The 21,564-nt window shown below is 43.0% G+C and overlaps 1 protein-coding gene and 1 pseudogene across 1 annotated transcript in view; both read left to right on the top strand.

Moving 5' to 3' along the window:
- Nucleotides 1-755: 755 nt before the first annotated feature.
- CAPN3 (calpain 3) overlaps nucleotides 756-21,564 on the top strand; it is a 421,844-nt gene continuing 401,035 nt past the window's right edge. Inside the window, exons 1-2 of the mRNA XM_086937210.1 lie at nucleotides 756-855; nucleotides 1,438-1,805. Coding sequence (XP_086793336.1) covers nucleotides 1,509-1,805 — 297 coding nt within the window. The 5' untranslated portion in view covers nucleotides 756-855; nucleotides 1,438-1,508. The remainder of the gene's footprint in view (nucleotides 856-1,437; nucleotides 1,806-21,564) is intronic.
- LOC147689733 (RNA demethylase ALKBH5 pseudogene) lies at nucleotides 7,522-8,218 on the top strand (annotated as a pseudogene).

Below are 21,564 nucleotides of genomic sequence, written 5' to 3'. Positions count from 1 at the left end.
TGTATTGTGTAACACCAAACACAGGTGCAAGAGTGAGTCCATTTGAGATAATGAGGGGTAGAAAGGTTATGTCACAGGTTTGTCCTTGGTGGATTGGAAAACAGGTAAAGGAGGAGGTTGGGTCGAGGTTTCTGGAGTAAAGAAGAAAGTGAAGAGTCATCAGATACATCGAACCATGTCAGGTCTAAGTAGCCTGTCAGGTGCTCTCATACATTTATTTGCATTTTGTTACACACCGTCTTGCACCTTTACTAGAAAAAAAGAAACTACAAGTACAGAGAATGCAAACAAAGAAATATCAATAAATCAACTACCTCTATTTCCTGTGGGACAATCTGAATTGTGCTCACATGCACTGCAGAAAATAAAATGTTTAGCACATGCACCCACAGGCAGGCATAAACACCCCTAAAGAACACCGTTATATATCTACACACAAAACTTCGCAGCATGACGGTTGCATCGTTCTGCGTTACCGGAGAATCCTTACCTGGTTCCCATCCCCTATTATTTGTACCTTTTCTATGTCTATTACTTGTAAAGGAATGTGTAGCAAACAATTGTTACGGAGCGCAACGCAGGTATTTGGTGTGGAAAAGCGGTCTGCATGAACATGCCCCAGTCTTGGCAGACCCAGCCAGGAGAGGAAGACGGTATATATGTCCGTTCCGTTTCTATTTTTAGTTGCCTTGCCTGCGAGCTGCACACAGCTATAGCACGCCCGCGTGGCTCTCAGCTGCCCATGTGGATATAAAGTTACGCCCCTGCCCTGCAAGGGTCGGAGTCTCATCACCGCCAGTGACCGAGGTGCTCCACGGACGACGCACGCCGGAGTGAGGACCCACGGACCGAGAGGTGCGCACTTTCGGGAGCGCTGCAGCCGCGCGCAGCACCAAACAAACCACTTCAGATTCCTGTCACCGCAGTGAACCGTTGGCGGAACTGGCGTGGTTGTGAAATCTCTTTCTGGAAGGAAGCAAACCTCGGGGAAGGGAGAGTTTTCTGTTAGAAAAAAAGGGAAGGGGTGTTTTACGGGCTAGAAGGTTGTGGCTAGTGAAGGACAGTGTTCTGGGGTGTTAAGACTGCAAATTGCATCCGTTGGGGTGCAGCCTTTTGGGGTACGAATCGATTTATTTTTAAGGGAGCAGGCCATTTTTATTGCAAGGATGAGCACCACTGTTCTGTGGTGGTGGAATTTGTAGAAGCACAACAATAAAATACAGGGTGGCAACTTTTTGCAGATGAAATCCAGCTTGCTTTAGTAATTTGAGTAGTCTATTTTTTAGGGAGAGTGTTCAGAGTCGAGGAAAGCTTTGAGGAGTCAGGGTGGTTGTTTTTTGGTAGATGATGTGGATGAGAACACTCGAGAATGTGATCCTAATTTTTGGCCTAGGAAACTTCTTTTGGTTGGTGTAAACAGACCTGTTTCTTTTGTAGGAGGAGACTTTGGGTTTTAGAGCAGAAGGCAGCTGGAGGGGAAGTAGGAGAGGGCCCTCTGTGAACCCATCATGCCTTCTGCGGTGACACCTCAGGTGGCCCAGGAAACTGGAGCTGGGCCGCCGCCAGCGGAGAACACAAGCTCTACAGCGGCCACTGCAGTAGGGGGTGGTGCTGGTGGCATCTTATCCGCCATCCTCAGCCGCAATCAGCTCATCAACCGTGCTCGGGTGAGGACCTTCGAAGAGCTGCTGAAGAAATGCGTGGACAGGAAAATTCTCTACCAGGATCCTGATTTCCCTGCGAATGAGAGCTCGCTCTTCTACAGCCAAAAGTTCCCAATCAACTTTGAGTGGAAGCGGCCAACGGTGAGTCAATGATGGCGAGTGAAGCGCGCATGCACAGATCTGAGGGCTAAGGAGAGCAAGTTGATTAAGGCGTTGCAACAGGGCACGCTAGACAGATAGGCCTCAAATACCCATGGTTATTCTGATGCCGACTATATTATCTCATTTCAGAATAACAAATTACCGTAAGTACAGCATCATGCAACTAATTCCACTAGAGTCAGCATTAAACTGGCATGAGAAGGACGTAGCCCAAAGCTCCTGAAACAATATTGTCAATTGACCCAATACTATACCTGACTTACAGTCCACATACCACCCAGCACTAGAGTGATGGCACGACCGAACCCATCTTTGGACTCCATTGGCGCGGAGATACTCCTCAGGGAGTCGATTCCTAGCGCGGTACAAGCTTGCAAATAAATAAATAAATAAATTGACACTATACCGTAGACAGATCTGCACCAATTAAGAGATCAACACTTGTCAATGGCTATGCCATTTGTCATTTCTAATTCACATGTTTAGTCAGACAAGCTCATTACCACTGTTTGTATTCCTAGTACCCCCACAGCATTACACAGACTGCACAGCTCCCATCATCAGTAATCAAGGCACAGTGACAATAACATTACAGTGCATGCTTCAGACAACCCAACCACAGATTGCAATACCCATGGAGAAAACTAAAAACTTGATTTTCTCAAAGCGAAAACTGGAGTTCGCTTGGTTTCTGGATAATGTCCCACTAGAGCAGGTTTAAGAATACATATATCTGGGGACTACTTTAACTTGAACTTGAGGTGGAACAGTCATATGAAGAGGGTAAAAGCTGGGCTCCTAAGTATGGTAAATGTGCTGAGAAGGTTTGATCTGAGGTATGGTGGTCTATCAGAAGAGCCTTGAAAAAGGCAGTGGTAGGGAAATTAATATTGCAGGGTCTTTATTGAGCAAAGTTGTTGGCTTTGGATCGTCGTGTTCGCTCGGACTCGCTGGAGGGCCCTGCTGGGTCTCCCAGCGAGTACGATAAAACAGGCTCTCAGGCTGGAGTTGTCTCTTATCTCCTAGGCTTTGCTGGCCAGATCGCATGTGGTTAGTTTGTGAGGCCTGCCTAACGCATGAACTTACCAATGGCACACTTTTTGGGGGGCAGTGATACAAGACATTGGGCAGTTCGCAGCTCAATTATTAAGAAACTTTTTAGTGTCAACGGAAAAAATGGTGTAGGGCTTTGGTATAGCCTTGTTTGAAGAACTCTAAGGGCAGATACCAATAAGAGGCTCTAAATGGCGGGTAGACACTATCTAGCCTCCAAAAGCTCAGTGGCCCATTCTTTGAAGTTTCTAGGAACAGACACCTCATTCCCACATGTGTCCCTGGTTCTGAAAAAAGATGTTTGCCATGCACTGTCCTTCAGCTTCGAGTAGGTATTGACCTTGGCTGGAGAATAGCTGGTTTTAAAAATAGAGTTTTTGGGTAATAATAGCTACTGTTTCTGCACTTTAAAAATTAAGTCTTCTGTTGTCCATTTGCTGTTAGATTGTACCCTCTTTTAAAGTGAAAGAAAAAAGATCTACACCCTCTCTTTTTAGGGCATGGAGTTAGATCACGTAGCGAAGCCCTCTTTACTTTATTTGCAATGTGTTAGTTGCTCAAAACATTCAACTTATACAAAAACAGCAGTTTTAATGGCTCGTATATATTGATGTGGCTTATATGTTAAGGGAGATCTGTGGTATCGGAGCACAAATATTGATTTATGTGCAGTTTCTTAATCTTGTAATCTGAATTAATTATTATTTTTGTTGATTTTGTGTGTTAAGGGTGTTTTATTTTTTTCTGTAGGATTGCATTTGTATGCATATTTGTCTTCTTATAAAGTAATGACATTTTAATGTATCTGTTTGAGAGGTTACTGTTATGTGTATACTCTGTTTATAAAATTGTACATTGTAATGTGTATATTTCTATGAGATATATTTTTTGAAAATAAATAAATATATATGGACTGACTGACACAGATTGAAAAGGTTTTAACCTCTTCGCTGCTGACGACGAGCTCAGCTCGTCATCAGCTACGGCCGTCGTGTGCTGATGACGAGCTGAGCTCGTCATGTAACGCAGCTTTTTGAAAATTGCCGCACACAGCGGGAAAAGCCGCCGCAGCGATGCGGTTAAAACACCCAAAGGTTTGATGCCAAGCTTCACATCAACCAACATCTGAGTCACCGGCTGCACTGCAAACATCACTCAGCTGACAGACCTCAGTTTTAGCCAGCTTGGAATGGCAGAATTCACTATAGCTTTGGGCTGGCATTATCTATGCATTATTTGCATAGGTCAAACTTAGCTGAACGGCATTGGTGCATTGTCTAGGATTGAAGCCAGAGATGCAGTCAAAGAGTGAATCTAGGTGGGGGTGCTTTGATATAGGTGAAATATTTACCGGGTCACAATGTATTGCTCTTCAAAGAGGTGTATCTTCAGCTATTTCCTTAAACCACAATGTTAACAACACTCACCGCTGAACTGAAGGACTTCACAAGAATCAATGTGAGACTGAATGCTTATACAAATCAAAGTCAGACCGCAGTCTATACAGCAACCAGGCATCAAGCTGATGCACTGCACAACACATGGCCCTAGAACCTGATCTCTCTTAATGTCTGAGGACGTTCACTGTCGAATCACACCCTCTACCATCTGTGAGCGTTGACGTCACATACTATAGCACCAAGATACCTGTTGGGTGCGCTTTATAAATATTGCATGCAGTACAGTATTGCATACAAAACCCAACAGAAGCTTCTCCGGTTCCAGAGCACCTAGCATCAGCTAGATGGACTCTGCAACTGGTAGGCTTCACACCCACAAACATCATCCAAACAGTACTCTTGAACAGCCATCTTTAAACTGACACATGCCTCAACACTTAGCACCACACTTAGCATTCATGGTACCAAGGAAGAGAAAGCCCGATTTCACAGCCATCAATCTCAGACTGCCATGCTCCACAGTACCCAGTATTCGACTGACTTACCTCACAACATCCATCTCTAGACTGAGAGTCCATACCACACCCAACATTAGAGTGAAAGGCTTTGCACCAACCAAAATCAGACTGGGAGACTTCACACAATCCAGCATTAATCTTACAGGCTTCACAACACCAAACATTAAACTCACAGACTCTACTTTTCTCAACAATAAACCAACAGATGACTCAGAGTCCAACTTATGGATCTGAATTCCTAGCACAAACATTGGCCAGGCAATAGAATAACAAGCATCACAATTATTTATGACACAATACCATTCGCCAACAGCATCCTGACAGATTTTACAACTATCAACATAGACGGAATCCACAAATTTCATCACACAACACTGGCAGGGTTCATAAAATTCCATATGAATCTCATGCCCTCAAGAACATTCAGCAGAGACTTATAAGCTATAACACCCTCTAAAGAGACAGACAGGCTTGTTAGCACCGAGCATTACAGAAGCGGCCTCACAATGCCCATCTTCAGACCGACAGACTCCAGAACCCCCAACATCAGACATGCTTACTATTAGCAGGGATAGAAAAGGCAGTCTTAAACTATTGAGGGGACGATTACGTTAATATAGAGACTTGAATACACGTATCCATGTTTAAAAGAGGACTGAAAACAACACATTCACAAATAAGTCTGTGAATCATTATTTTATTTGAACATTTCCTTTTGTAGTTGTTTTGAAGAAGACCTCATGTAATAAATTATTCAACAAAATACAGTAAGAAAAAGTATGGAGCGAGAGAGAGCTTTGGGTCAGCCCCATCCATCTATTGGCTCACATATGTTCTTCATAGTTTGCCATTGCTTGCATGGGCTGTCCGTCAGACTTATGGCTTTTCATGGATGTTTTTTTTGTCTTATTTGTCTTCCATTTATGTTTGGTGATTTGGCATCAAGGGGACCTTTTGTTAGACTGCAGATGGTTCATAATGTTTACCTTTAAAATGAGACCCAATGTTTGTTGTTTCATGTATTTCCTTTCCTGGCACAACAATATTTTATTTGCTGATTTATGTTTTTATTTGTAAATGCCATTGGAATGTCTTGGCCTGTCATAAAGAGACAGTGCTAACCACTAATATCCATCCCGTGTTCATTTGTTTTACTCTGCTGTCAAATAACATGTTGTTGTATTTAAAGCTTATTTTGTCCTCAGACGAAAGACAGGAGTAATACATAGGCTTTTTTAGGTCTCGGTTTCCTGGGAATGGCTGACAGGGGGTGGTTACGCGCATTTCCTCGGCGATTGCGTCTCGAGGACGCGCACTCCCAGCCCCCGGCGCCGTGCACATCTGCTGTTCAACATTCAGCAGCCTCTCGCCTCTCTCATTCGCGCGCGCGCACACACACACACACACACACACCCACAGCCACATTCACGCATGCGCACACACACAAACACGCACACACTGCATACACACACGCGCTCACACACACACACGCACGCATACAGCCATCCCCGACCCACTCGCCTATCAGCAAAAATCACAAAACGGAATATTACATCCACCCCTTCTCTAAAACAGCAGGGTTTATCTTCCTGGCGCTTGGTCCAGAATGTAGGTTCCAAAAAGAATATAGACTCTCCTATCTTCACATACACTCCATAGGCCGTGACTCCCATAACTCACTTGGTGAAGGCTTCCCCCAAGTCTACAACAACATCGGTCTTCTCGCCTCCACTTCCCAGTCCCTCGTACAGCGGCATCTTTGCTGTGCTCCTGATAGGCCTACCGCATGCGCAGATAGACTACCTTCCAGAGGTACCGGATCACTTCCTGCTGGCTCTGCGCCTGTGCACGGGCAGAACAATGCCTCGGTCTCAAGATCCCCGTCTGTCTATGCCTCCAGGAAGTGCCTGCATTTCGATCATCATTTCCGTGAATTTCAACAGGAGAGGCATAGAAATACCTGCATCCCAACGTTTTTGAGGACAGTGTACTTTAATATTCAAGCCCAGTTCTCGAATATTTGGGGAAAGTTTTGTTTTTTCTTAACTCACTTGTGGGAAGACTGTGCACGCTGAGCATTGCACAGACTGTGCGGTAGGGGACTTACGATCTTAAACAGATGGCACACAGAAACGACCCTTAGAATAGTTCTATGAAAACAGGAAAGTAGGAACTTAAAGGAAGCTCGCAGGAAGGACATCATCTCTTCTATAATAAAGCAGAATTATTTTATGTTGTCCTTTGCAAGCTGTAGTTTATCCATTAGTTTCTCTAGTGTTTGACCTCTGAGATGTATCTTTATTTATTTTATTAAATTTAATGCGATTTTTTATAGCGCGAACATTACCCGAAGGTGTCAGAGCGCTTTACAACAGAACCAGTTGCGATACATAAAGACTTAGGATTACAAGCGTTGCATAAAAGATACAAACAGAAACAAGCATTTGCAATGCAATACGTCTCGCATTTACCCGAGTTTGAGCTATTGACATTGCAAATAACAATGCCTTTTATTTTTATTTTCGTTTTTAAAAACATAAATAAAAGGCATTGTCATTTACAATGCCAATAGCTTAAACTTGCGTAAATGCGAGACCTATTGCATTGCAAATGCTTTTTTATTACGTTCTTGATATTGCCCTTGCGCAGATCGGCGGAGCAGAGCCATGCGCGGTGGCAGCTCCCCCTGCTGCAGCCGGTTATGAGTGATGTGAGCCCCGCAGTATGGCCGTCAGTGGATACATGGACCTATGGGAGAAGTTGCCGTCCATAATGCCTTCCCATTAAGGCCCAGAGCCGGGTTCCAAGAGGAAGCTGTCAGATGGCGAGTACAGCGACCATGAGGAGCCGCCACTGCCCCCTCAGCTGCCTCTCCACTACCGGGACGAGGAGGCACGTGGGGTAAAGCACGGGATCCGGCAGATGCTTCTCTTCAGCCGGGAAGAGTGCCCCCGCATCAAGAGCCACATCGAGGTGGTGCGCGCTGCTGAGAAGGGGCTGTACAAGGAGCACACCGTGGACCGTACTCCATGGCACAACAACTATTTTTTCAGAGAGTGCTACACTTTTGTGGCGCAGCTGTAGAAGCCCGGGCCTGGCCAGGAGCGGCTATACCCCAAGGGTGACGTTGATGATATCCCCGCCTGGGTACACCAGCTGGTCATCCGCCAACTGGAGCAGCACCGGGTCATCCCAGAGAGTTTCGTTAAAAGCGCCATCATCAAGGATTACCAGCCCGGAGGCTGCATCATCTCTCACGTGGATACCCATCCACATTTTCGAACAGTCCATCGTTTCCATGTCCTTCTTCTGCAACTTGGCGCTGTGCTTCGGCTGTAACTTCCAGTTGAAGCCGATCCGGAAGTCCGAGCCAGTGTTTTGTTTGCCTGTGCGGATGGGTTTCATCACCATCCTCCGGTAAGAGAAGATGGGGTTACTGTCATGCTGTGGGTATGAAGATGCCTCCTCCGTGTATGGTGAAAGTGATGGGTAATGTAATTTTAAGTGCCAAAAGCCTAAAACATTTGTGATCATCACAATACAGCAATGCATGTCATTATGTAGTCTTTCGTTAATATCGAGCCCCCTTAAACTCGGGACCCAGGGGCGTAACACAAGCCCCCACAGCCCCCGCAGTGCGGGGGGCCAAACTCCAGGAGGCCCCCTCGGCACTGCAGTCAGGCCAGAGAGCTTCCGATTGAGCCCGGGGGGGCCCCTCCACGTACCTTGCAGGGAGGCCCCCTCAATTTTCGTTACGCCAGAGTCAGGACCTGTAACACTTCTTAAGCAAAGCTCAAAATATAATTATCAATCTTCTTGGCAGATGGATAGATAGACGGATTACAGTCTTAAAGGTAAGGTGGTATAAAGGCCCACTGCCCTGTGGTAAAGAAATATATGCTCACTATCCACAGGGGTGGATAGCCTAACCAAACAAGCATTTGCAATGCAATAGGTCTCACACTTTTGAAACTTTAACCTATTGGTATTTTAAATGGCATTTACTTTTATTTATGTGCCCTTTGTACTCCTAGTCGTTGCTTGAAAGTTTTCAAAACACATCAATAAAAGGCATTGTCGTTTACAATGCCAATAGCTCAAATGTTTGCAAATGCGAGACCTATTGCATTGCAAATGCTTGTTTTAAATGCAGTGAAAAATGCAGACTGTTTTGGTAAAATTAAGGAGGAGTTTATGGAGGGAGAGGCTACTACAAATACCCACACACGAAGGAGTAAGCACATTGCTATTCAAAAGCGACAATTCTAAAGTTACTAGAGCCCTCAAAGTGACAAAATAGCAGTGCATGTCCTCCAGCCCAGTCTTGTAGTAGGGTAAGCACCACACATGGCTACTCACATGAACTGCTACAAATAGAGGCAGAAACTTAAAATAACACCTCTTAGAAAAAATCTTCAATAAAATAAATCCAGCTTTTTAAAATATTTTTTTTTCATGTGAAATATATATATATATACAAGATTTAAGGAAAGAGAATGATTCTGGAGACCCTCCCTTCTACTCAATGTCTGACCCCTCGGATACCTCCGGGGTTGAATCTGACCCGGATAAACATAAGGGAATCGACATTCCAAAAAACGTGCGCAAGCAGGGGGATGTAGGTCTGGGCGCAGGTTACCATTCGGCTGAGAGTGCAGATTCCTTCCAATGGGATTATTCGTTTTTGGCAGAGACTGAAATTGCCAGCGGGATACAGCCTAATTTTGATGCTATTGAGAAACATGAGGATATCTCCCTGGCTGTTATTTATGAGAGCATACTGACCCATAGGGAGGAGACCCATATAGAGAGCCAGCGCACGCAAGGGGCTTGTCGCAAACTCCAGATCTCGGTACGGAGGATTGCGAAATCTTGCTCTGAGTTTGCCAACAGGTTTAATGAGGCTGAGACCCGCATATCAAATTTGGAGGATAAACTTGCTGCGCAGAAGGCAACAACAGAAGCCTTGCGCTCCGCTAAGGATGACACCTCTGGAAAATCACTGATTTGGAAAATCGCCTCCTGCGCAATAATTTACAAGTGTTGGACATTCCTTAGGGAACTGAGGGGCAAGATGCATGGAAATTCATCATCAAACTCTTCTCTGAAGCCTTTCCCGGGTTAACCCAATGGGATTGGAGCGGGGAGATCCAGAGGGCATACAGATTCCCCATTGTTCAGCGCAATAGGCCTGGCCAGAACTCTGCCAGACCAAGAGCGATTTTAATATCAGTAAACAGCTTTCTGGCGAGAGAAGCAATATACGATCTGGCGCGCCCAGACTAAAAGAAAACCGGGAAGGGGACAGAGTTTTTTGTGCCTCCTGAATATTGCCCTCTAGCTGTAGAAAAGAGATGGCAATTACGCCAGCTCATTACTCCATTTCGTGACAAAGGGGCACAGGCCTTTTTGCTGAACCCAGCTAAGCTCAAAATCATCCACAATGAGCATGTACGTTTTTTTACAGCTGAGTATTTGCAATCCTTGTAAAAGAGGAAAAGTGGAAAAGAAAGGAGGAAAAAAAGAGGGGAAGAAAAGGGAAGAAAAAAGAAAAAAAAAAAAGAAATTTTTGGATGTGATACACAAATAACTGCTACTTGAGAGGCTGCGTGGATGTTACTAGATGTTTCGTGGAGTCCCTCTTTCTATCCATGCACTTACTGTATTGCTACATTGTTTTCTTCAACAAAAAAAAAATGTATGCATTGTGGTGGGGGGTGAATATTCTAGTGGTTAAAACACTGGGTGGGGCAAAGGGGTCCGGGGGACGAGAAGCTTGATCCATCTCGAAGACTCTGTGTCTCCAAGCCTCCAGTTTGGGGATGGGTGCGGCCGGGTCACGGCTTCGGCGGAAGCTGTGTATTAGAGAGGTGGGGGGTCTGGGGAAGTGGGTTGTCGGGGTTTAGAGGGTAGGGGGTGGCACTGATAAAAATATTCCATGATGGTACTTTGAAGAGAAACAGGAAACTCAATGGTTCTAGGCACACAGTCTGGCATACAGTCTATAAGCACAAAGATACAGGGAAGATGGATGGGGATAGTGGCATACATGGTGGTATTCGGCTTTGCTCCCTGAACGTAAGTGGTTTGAATGATCATAATAAAAGGCAACGGGTTGCGAATGAACTACTGGTACTCCAGACAGACCTGGTATTCATTCAGGAAACTCATATCCCATGGGTCAAAAGGAAATTATTGGCGGAACTTGGTCTGACAGCATTAGTATGTATTGAGCAATCCACCACTACACGGGGAGTAGCGATTTTGGCCAAGAATCATGTACAAGGGACAGGTAGAGCATTGGCAGATAAACAAGGGAGGTGAGCTATCGTGGAATGTATGATCAGTAGTCAGAAGTGTACGATATGCTCTATATATGGCTCGAATTTTGATGAGGCCCTAACAATTGAAGGATTGAATGTGGAATTGGCACTATGGCCCACTCCGTTAATTCTGTGCGGTGACCTAAATATACACCTTGAGACCAATACACTACAAGATGATAGCAAACCTTACAAAGGGAGGAAACCTAGGGTATTTAAGGCGCTGCAGTCTTTATTGATTGATCATGGACTGGTGGGTACATGGGCTACTTTAAGAGGGGCGGATCCTGGGTATGCTTTTTATTCATGGCCACACCCGAAATTAGTAAGCCTAGATTATTTTTTCTTATCGGGTCTTTTACTTTCTGGAGCTAAAATCCAGGTGTACCCATGGGTGTCCTCAGACCATGGACCTTTAGTGTTGAACCTCAGTATGCTCAGGGCCGGAATTATATGTCAGTCTTACTGTAGCAGAAGAAAAACTTATGCGGGACATACGTGCTGGTCAGGAGATTACTGCTTTGCAAACGATGTAGCCCGGGGCAAGGCCAAAATAAATCTGCACTGGAGTAAAGAGAAAGCCACAAATCACTCTATTAATAGGAAACAAAACTATGAATATGAGGAGGCAACTGGGCGATGTTTGGCACAGAGGCTGAGATCTAAAGAAGCGGCTCAGAGGATTAGCTCAGTGGTGTACTCCAGGGGCAATCTTTTGGAAACTGAGGTTTGGATTTTAAATGTGTTTCACGATTTTTATGAGGCGCTTTATACTGGGGAGGGTTACGATACACGGGCTGGGGAAACCCTGCTACAGAACCTTAACTGCAAGAACTTGGATTTGCAAGATGCTGAATTGCTAGAGGCCCCTATCACTTTTGAAGAGTTGGAAAGAGCTATCAATAGTTTAACCTCAGGCAAGCAGCAGTGCCCGACAAACTTCCATTGGAAGTATATACAACTTTTGTCGGAGTATTAAAAACCAATATGCTTCCACTTTTCAACAGGCCCAAGTAGGAGCTGCGCCCCTAACATGGGATGAGGCTAGTATTATTGTTTTAAAAAGAAAGATAAACCTGCTGAGAAACCAGGCTCATACCAGCCCATATCGTTATTAAACTGATGGCAAAATTGATGCCAAAATTCAAGCGACCCGGTTGGCTGAAGTGCTAACCCCGTTGGTATCAATCCAACAACATGGATTCATACCAAGAGGGGGACAACTAATCATATTAATAGGGCAGTAACCCTGTTAGATATAGCTAGCACCATGGGGACCGAATTCAGCTTAATTTTATTAGACGCCGAAAAAGCATTCGATCAGGTCGCTTGGGAATTTTTTGAGGCTTTATTACGTCACATTGGTTTTAAACAAAGTTTCATTACAGCCATCCAAGTCTTATATCGCCATCTCCCAGCTAAATTTTGCATAATGGGCCTTGAATCGAACCCAGTACACATCACACGGGGAACAAGGCAGGGATGTCCCTGCTCCCCCTTGTTGTTCTCATTGTATATTGATCAGTTTTTAACGATGTCAGAACAAAGCACAGGGATAGAGTCGGTAATTTGGAGGCAAGAACATTATCGTGTGTTTGCGTACGCAGGTGACGTGGCAGTGGTAACGCCAAACCCCATTACAGCTAGAAATAGAGCAATTGGCGTTTGGAGCCGTTTCAGGATACAAACTCAATGTGGCATAAACATAAATCTTATGTTCTAACACAGCTCCATTTGACGACCAGCGGGTTCTGAATGAGGAATCATACCTAGGGGATCACGTTGAGGACCTGTTTAAATTCATTGGTGGAGGTTAGTTGGTGTAATAGTTTAAATGATGTGGGACGATGCAATGTTCTCAAAATGCTAATACTACCCACAGTTTTATATTTCTTTAGATATGTACCATTAGAAATTCCTCGTGCCCAACTTGCAGCATTACAGTCAATCTGTGCGAGGTTTCTATGGGCTCATGGTAAGCCCCGTAGAGCCATGCGCTATATGACCCTCCCTGGGAAGAAAGGAGGCTGGGCTGTGCCTGATTTTACCTTATACTACTTTGTATGTATTTTGCAACACAAGAATGATTTATTAACGGGGGCAGAATCAACTAGTGCTGCCGAAGCCCCATCCATATATCAAATGTTATGGGCAGTGATGCAAAAAATCGTCTGTTTGTTAACCTGGAGCCAAGTTACTACAAGAAAACTAGGTTCAAGGTTTTAAATACCGCCTATAAAGTGTGGAAAGCTGTGCAAAAGTACTATAGATTAGAGAGGGTATCTCAGTACACCCCGCTCACAGCTACGTCCCTCCTTCCACCTATATTTTGGGATAGGATTATAGATAGATGGCGAACTAAAGGGATTCAATATTTTGGCGATCTATGTGCTAATGGGGGGGTTAATGTCTCTTGAAATTTTAACTGATAAATATCACCTTTCCAGATTTGAATTATTTTAATATTTGCATGTTTGCGATTATTTATGTAAAAATCTATGGAACATTAAAGCAAATCCTGTTGATGAAGCCGTGAGGAAAAACGCACATATCCGCACATTGTACAATTTACTGTTAGACACTAAGGGCCAGATGTAGGTAAATATTTACAGATTCTAAAATACCGAATTTTACTGATTCGGTATTTTAGAATCGGTAAATGATATGTAGCAAATGATTCGGTAAATTTTACCGAATAGGTAACATTCGGTAAATACCTATTCGGTATTTACCGATTCGGTATTCCCCATTCATTCCTATGGGCCTGGAGGCCCATAGGAATGAATGAGAATTACTGATGCGGTAAATACCGAATCGGTAATAGGGGGTAGACTTACAAGGGTGCCAGTTTGTCACATTGACACCCTGTTGCACCCCTTTAGAGTGCATGGGTGCACATGTTACACACACACATGCCCTAAGGGCATGTATGTCTGCCACATGGCACAGTTGAAAAAAGCACAAAATTGCTTTTTTCACGGTTTTCAATATTTACCACCAACTTGTAGTTGGTGGTAAATAACGAATCCTGAAATGAGAAAAGCACTCATTTGAGTGCTCCCTACATTAAGGTTTCAGTAATTTACCGAATCGGTATTTTAAGAATTCGGTAATTTACCGATTCCTTAAATTACCGATTCAGTAAATTACCGAATTCTACATTTTGTCCCCCTACATCTGAAAAGCCTAATACCGGTCAGTAACGGCCGAAATTCGGTAATTTCGGCCTTTACCGACCGGTATTAGGCTTCCTACATCTGGCCCCAAGGGTCGTGACTTAGAGATTCACAACACAAAATGGAACAATAGGCTAGAGTGCCTCGGCACTAGGGTAGAAGCTTCCATTGAATTGGCGGGGAGGCTGTTGATATCTGCTAATCTCCGGGCTTAACATTACAAGACCGGTTTAATCTTTATTATACCCCAGCCAGGCTGTCTAAATGGGACGGGACAAATTATGGAAGATGTTTTCGTGTTGGAACAGAAGACGCCGACATTGTGCATTTCTTTTTTACATGTAGGCACTTAACTAACTTCTTTGGGCATGTAGAGAAGTTTTTAGTGGAAATCCCGAGGGGTCCAGTCAAACTGTTAGCAGCTCAAGTATTGTTGGGGGTAGCTGAGAGAGATGGATCTGATCAGCTGGTTTATAAATATCGATATCTAATTTTTCTGGCCACAACCGTAGCCAGGCTATGTATTGCCTCAATGTGGCTTCAGAAGGATGTACCATCTTTTGAATTATGGAGGGCTAGATTTCTATCCATGTTTAACATGGAATGTAGTTTATATGTACTGAAAGGTATTCGGAAAAGGAAATTAGGCATGGAGATTTGGGGGCCGGTGGTGTCCTATATGGATGAATGATGTGTTAGGTTGGGGATACATCTTGATGGTCCTATGCACTTGCACTTTAAGGAACTTTCAGGTATTTTAGATCAGCAATGTAATTGTATGTACCACTAACTGCTTCTTAAGTTTGTGTATTGTAAACGATTGAATATTTTAATGCATTGTAATGTATTGTAACTATCATGGATGAATAAAAATATATTTAAAAAAAAAGATGAGGGAGGCCCAAACCTGCGAGTGCATCCTTCTGATATTTGGTCGACCTGACACAAAGTTTGTAAAAATTAAAGCATTTACATTAAAAAAAAAAAAGAATACGTTTTGGTAAAAAATAATTTAGTACATTACTTTGAACAAAATTTTACATATTGTTAAATTAATTCTTGCATATAAAATAAAAACTTTACTTTGGGTGGGATTTTTTATTCCTGTTTACAAAAAAGTTGCTTGTTTACACATTAAATATATTTCAATTAATTCTTTAACGAGTTAATGTGCTGTATCATTTTTTATTAGTTCCATGTAATCTATATCTTAAATTATTTTCCATTAAAATATTTTTAATTAATTGTTGTAAAGAGTAATAGATGTAAAGAATTGTCCCTATACTTTCCCATAAGGAGGTCATTGCCTACAAGTGAAAAGCTACTAGTAGTGACTTTACACTAGTAAATTCAGTCTTAGATGTCTCCTTCCCATAAACTGAGGAGGGAGACATGTAAGTTTGCACCTAAATGTAACTCTACCCCTGAACTGGGGAATAGCATAAAAGTGTAGATTTGCACTTATGTGCATAAGTAGACTTACATGTGAGCAAATTTACACGTTTCAGTTTGACTTTGTGAATATCCAATATCCTCAGGAACCTTGCCAAAGACAGTAATTCTGTCCGGCGTAGGTGAACTGAGTGTAGGGATTCAACATTAAAAATCCATCACCATTGAATATAACACACTGAAATTGCCCCTCTCTCCATTTTTCATTTATAAATCACTAGGCCTTGTGCCCTCTGCCCGAAATCTTGCAGAGCCTCATGGAAATTCGTTAATCACCCTGATACATACTTTCTCTTGATGCATTATTTTGAAGTCTCGTTTTTGACAGACAGCTATCAAACAGACCACAGGCTTACAATACACATAGGAAGGGTTTTTAGTTTTTAGTCTACCTCTTTCTATGTTGACTTTCTTCAACAAGTCTGTTTCAGTCATTGACTTGAGATTTTGTCAATTACATTTGGTTCAGCACAGTGGCGTATTCATGTCTCACCTAATGCTATTGGTTATTTATGTGTACCCTTGTGCACTGAACTGCATAAAGGAGTACTTTCCATATATAGCCCTCACTATCTGCTCCTAGTGGCTGATTCTCGTTTGTTGTGCTGTGATGTGATAATAGTATGGGTGTTAGTACATTGAATGACCTATTGACCGTGACATGGCTGGTTTCTCTACAAACGGGCTCTTGCCTTCAGTTTTAGGTCCCTGACACGCTTCCTCAGGCAATTTGCTGAACATGCCAGCCCTTGAATCTTCAGTTTGGATTTTCACCTGTGGCACACCTGCCGTTGTAAATTGCGCTACTACCAGTGTCATCTTTCTGCCACTCTCCCTTACAGCAAAATGTATTGCTCTAAACAGTAGACAACAAGAGTTAATTAAGTGTTCATATACATGCTATTCCATATGACTATGGGTGACAGGGCTCCAGTTCTGTTTTGTTAAAAATGCATTTCTGTTTTCTGTGAGCCAAACAACACAAATCACATCTTAAAGAGTAATACATATATGATTCTAAAGGAAAACCATGAAGTCCGACGGCACAACAGGAAACTCGCCTCATTACATACTCTATCATACAATGGTACCACAAACATCTGGCGACCATAACAGTCATATCTGACAGTGTGAATCATTCTAAGGATTTGCATGTTTCATGAAGAGTCCTTTAATTTTTGGGCTAAGTTCTTGGAGTCTTCAATCATCCCTGGTTTGAGCTGTAATAGACCACAAGTTTGCATATTTTACCGCCTTATCATTGCAGAACACCATATGTGGCTATATCCTTGCCGCAAAAAGTGGATATCACTACTTTTCTTTTAGCCTGTAGGAGGGGCTAATGCTGTAAACCTCCGCAAAGCACTGCCAATCTCCAGTAGATAACTCAGCAAAACCACAGGTGGGACAGCTCCAGCGTCAAATCTAACATGTCAGCTAATATCATGTCAACCACCTCAGACGAGATACTGTTGACTACAGCACAGTTAGCCAAATAGAGAAATTCAGTCTCTGGGTGGCCACATTTCAGTCACCCAGCCTCCACACCCAAACCAGCTGAGTCTGAGTAATATCAAATCTGGTGTAAGAATCAATAGCCTGTGTCTACTGCTCTCAACATGCCTTGTGTTTGGTTTCAACAGAACATACACTGATAATCATACAAGGGCAGGTTCAGGTCCCTGTGCCAGTGCTTCTTTGCCATCTTGCACCATGTTCCAGACCCTTAGAGTGACTGCTTACAGCTGCCTTACATCTTACATTTGAGTGTTTTGCAACAATATCACAAAGCTTGGTGGTTCTTCGGAAAATGATGTGTGCATTGCTGCACCATGTTATGCAATCTGAATATCAAGTGCAGTGACTTAACCCCATCCCACAGTCCTCTCAGCTCAAGGAGCTACTACCCTACAACAGTTAACAGATTAGTGCCTAAAACATCCGCTGGTCAAAGTACAATGCGAAAGAACCCACGTTTTGGCCCACTCAACCTAACGAAAACCCTAACCGGATCAATTCCTTACAGAACGAGAATGCAATTTGTCAGTGTTCTCACTCAATCTACCCATAAACCAAATCAACGACAATCTGCAAATTCTCAAGGTAGAAATAGAATGGGTCAATAAGAAAGTCATCACACTTCTACGCACCCTAGAGGAACTGTACACTCCCACTACCAAGTACATTGACTCATCATCAAACAGAAATCGTCCTACTACAAACGTCTCACAACTCCCTATGACAACAGGCTTCACCGGCCAAGAAGAACGAACAATCACCTCTCACAAGAAGAGGTACACTCTGTTTATATACCATAAAGACGCACAGAAACCCCACCTTGACACTACATCCAACATCACAATCATCAAGACTTCCTGCAACAAAAACAAAGATACAACTCTCTTCAAGCCAATCACACCAACCTGATCCCAATTGCAACAAACACATTGTCCACCACAGTAACTCAGAAAACAGTGACAAATCTGAAATGCATGCTGCACAATTGCAGATCAGCTGCAAAATACACAACTAACATAGCACATGTGATCCTTGCGCACAGTCTGGACATTCTCTTTCTAAGCAAAACTTGGCTCAACCCAATGGCTACTCCAATACTGAATCTTCTAATTCCCCCGGATTATTCCATTTTACCTCGAGACCGCAAATTGAAGCAGAGGATAGGTCTCTCTATAATCTACAGCAACTCCCTACCAGTAAACTTACTGTCACTTGAAGAGACGTCATCTTTGGAACTCTTGGGAGCTGAAATCAAGTTGGAAAAGAAACTACTAGCAAAAACACTCAATGTATATCATCCCTCTGGGAGCGACACAATCTTCCTTGAACAACTTAAGGGATCAATCACAATCAAAGTTACCCCACTCTCTAAGACAATACTACTAGGAGATTTCAACCTGCATTGGAACAATGACAAAGACCCCACAGTGGCAGCACTCAGTAATCTGCTTCAGGACTTTTACATGATTCAAACATGCGAGGGACCAACTCACAACAAAGGGGCTACACTTGAGCTCATCATCGCTAAACAGGGATCATTAAACATGCTTGATATCACCCACAACAGACTGGTCAGATCACTGTCAAAGTCTTTTTGAAATATCCACACAAGAACCAAAAATCAAGGGTCAGACGAGAAGTAATAAAACTCGGGAGAAGGATTACAGCCGCGTAAACTGAACTGGCGGATCTATGCCAAACCTCCTTGGTTTTCCCGACCGACCGGACATCGGTTTACGATCTGACATATCTCTACAACAGCAGTATGACTGACATAGCTCTGAAGGGGGCTCCTTTAAATTTAAAAAGGCAAAAGAAAAAAAAACTTTAGTACAGTGGTTCAATCAAAATATAAATAATGGAAGAAGACAACTATGACATCTGGAAATCTATGGAGGAAGGACCCAAACATTGCCTTTCTCAAACAATTGAGAAGGCACAGAATCTCATACCAAAAGGCTATCTAGTAAGACAAAACAACGGCGATCAGATCACAACTTGACAGAGCGGAGAACAGGGTTAGAAGACTTTTTGATATAATAAAACAAGAATTAGGAAAACCTGCAGACCCCACAATAGAAAACGACTCCCTGGATATCTGCAATGCCTTCACAACTTTCTTTAAAGAGAAAACCGCAACCATAAGCAACACCTTTTCCTGCCAAGCTAGTGCCCAACCTAGAGAATCCATCTTCCCCACTGTCACAGTCTACAGCAAGGTCACAGACCCTCACACCCAATTTGTCCCAAGAAAAAATGGAGCCTTCTGGATCGGTTTCAGATCTCTATTTAAGAGGGAAATCCAGAATACCATTCAGTCAATGAAACCCACAACACACTTCGACAACCCCATTCCTTCCCACATGCACAAAGAGATTCACCATTCCGTCACTCCCCTACAAACAAAATTTGTGAACATATCTCTCCAACAAGGATCCCTCTCATAAGGCTTGAATACTGGCCAAGTATCTCCCTTACAAGACAAAACAAGCAAAGACCACAAAGACTTAAACAACTTCAGACCGGTATCCAATCTGCCTTTCCTGGCTAAATTGGTTGAAAAATGTGCCCATGATCAGCTTTGTGAACACATTAAGAATTTTGACCTATTAGATAAGCACCAATCAGGTGCCATATTACTGAGGTCGCCATTCTCAACATAATTGATAGCTAAACATCACTTGACCAAAACTAATCTCGTCTCCTTATACTACTGGATCTATCAGCGGCAATCGACACAGTCAGCCATAAACGACTCAGAAAAACTCTTGAATTCAGAATTGGCCTACCAGGACCAGTCCTTAAGGGGTTCACCTCCTTCTTGCAGAACCGATCACGCAGAGTGAAAATCGGCAACACCCTCTCTTATGTAGTGGACATTGACAGGGGTGTTCCACAAGGATCTACAATTTCACCAATGCTGTTAAATCCATACATGAATGCAGAAATTCTGAAACAATCAGGAGTCTTGTACCACATGTATACTGATGATACGCAACTTTACATCAGACTCTCCTCTGAAAAGAATATCTGGCGACTGGATGACACGTTGAGGAAAACACAGGACTGACAGGCACACAATCTAAAATTAAATTAGCTGATCTACAAATTTGTTCTCTTCACCCCACTCCTAGAACCCAACAACCTCAACTATGGTCTTATAACCTCAATCCCCTAAACTGCACCCCAACCATCTGCGACTCCATAAAATCAGAAGACATCACACTAAACTCTAATCTTAACATGCATGCTCACATACAAGCAGCAACCAGAAGCGCTAACCGACACGTAAACCGCCTAAGGAAAATAAAACCATTTATATTGCTTGGAGACGTCAAAACGGCAGTCTAATCTCTAGGGCTATCAAGACTTGACTACGGTAATGCCACACTCATAGTTATTCCCAAAGCCAAATAACCTCATAAGGCACCAAAGAACACACAGTCCAATTAGTATCTCTTCATCTTGTATTTGTTTGATGTTAAGTTTTAAGTGGTTGATTGACGTACCAAGAAAAATGGTACAAGTTTTCTTGTTTAATACAGGACCACTTGTCAATGCATAATGTATCACGAAAACAGCAGACACTATTTGGACTGTGTTTGCTTTGGTGCCTTATGTGGTTATTTGTATTAAGCTGCACTACTTTGTAGTGTAGTTGATTTACAACGAAGGTGGCTGGGTGTTGATACCATAATAGCCCCACTCAGTTTAACAGCTATCATAACTATGTTTTCTGCTTGACTATTCTAACTGGGGACAGATGTGCAGACACTATAGCATAGTCACCGCATGAGAGATTTGTATCTTTATTCCCAAAGCCAGCCTAGCCCCAATGAGACCGACATTAAATGTAGCAGCAAGATTTATAACTCAGATCCCTCAACTGGCTCTCAGTGGATGCTTGGATCCAACTGAAGGTTGCATGCATAACACACAAAGCTCTACACAGCTCTGGTCCTAAGTACATGGCCAATAGGATCAAACTATCAGGAGGCGGTAGGGATTCTAAAGAAGTGCTAAATCCCTAACAATAGTACCTGCCAGATTAAAAAAAGGAAATCACATAGTCACACTTTGGCCAGATGTTCTCCAAGAAAATGGAACACGCTACCACCCTCAACAAGTGCAGTTACCTCCCTCAGACTGTTCAAGAAGTAAGTTAAAGCCTTACTGCTAGAAAAACATGTATCATAAGTGAACTTTTATGACTGCAATTCACACTAGTTGAATGCGTATCTTTTCGTTTTGTACCATGCTCCCTGATTTCTATGTACATTGAATCCTTGCTGCTTACT

Source organism: Lissotriton vulgaris, chromosome 9 (assembly GCF_964263255.1).
Source record: "Lissotriton vulgaris chromosome 9, aLisVul1.2, whole genome shotgun sequence".
Classification (NCBI taxonomy): domain Eukaryota; kingdom Metazoa; phylum Chordata; class Amphibia; order Caudata; family Salamandridae; genus Lissotriton; species Lissotriton vulgaris.
Note: the sequence above shows the minus strand (reverse complement) of the source record. Positions and strands in the feature narration are given on the sequence as shown.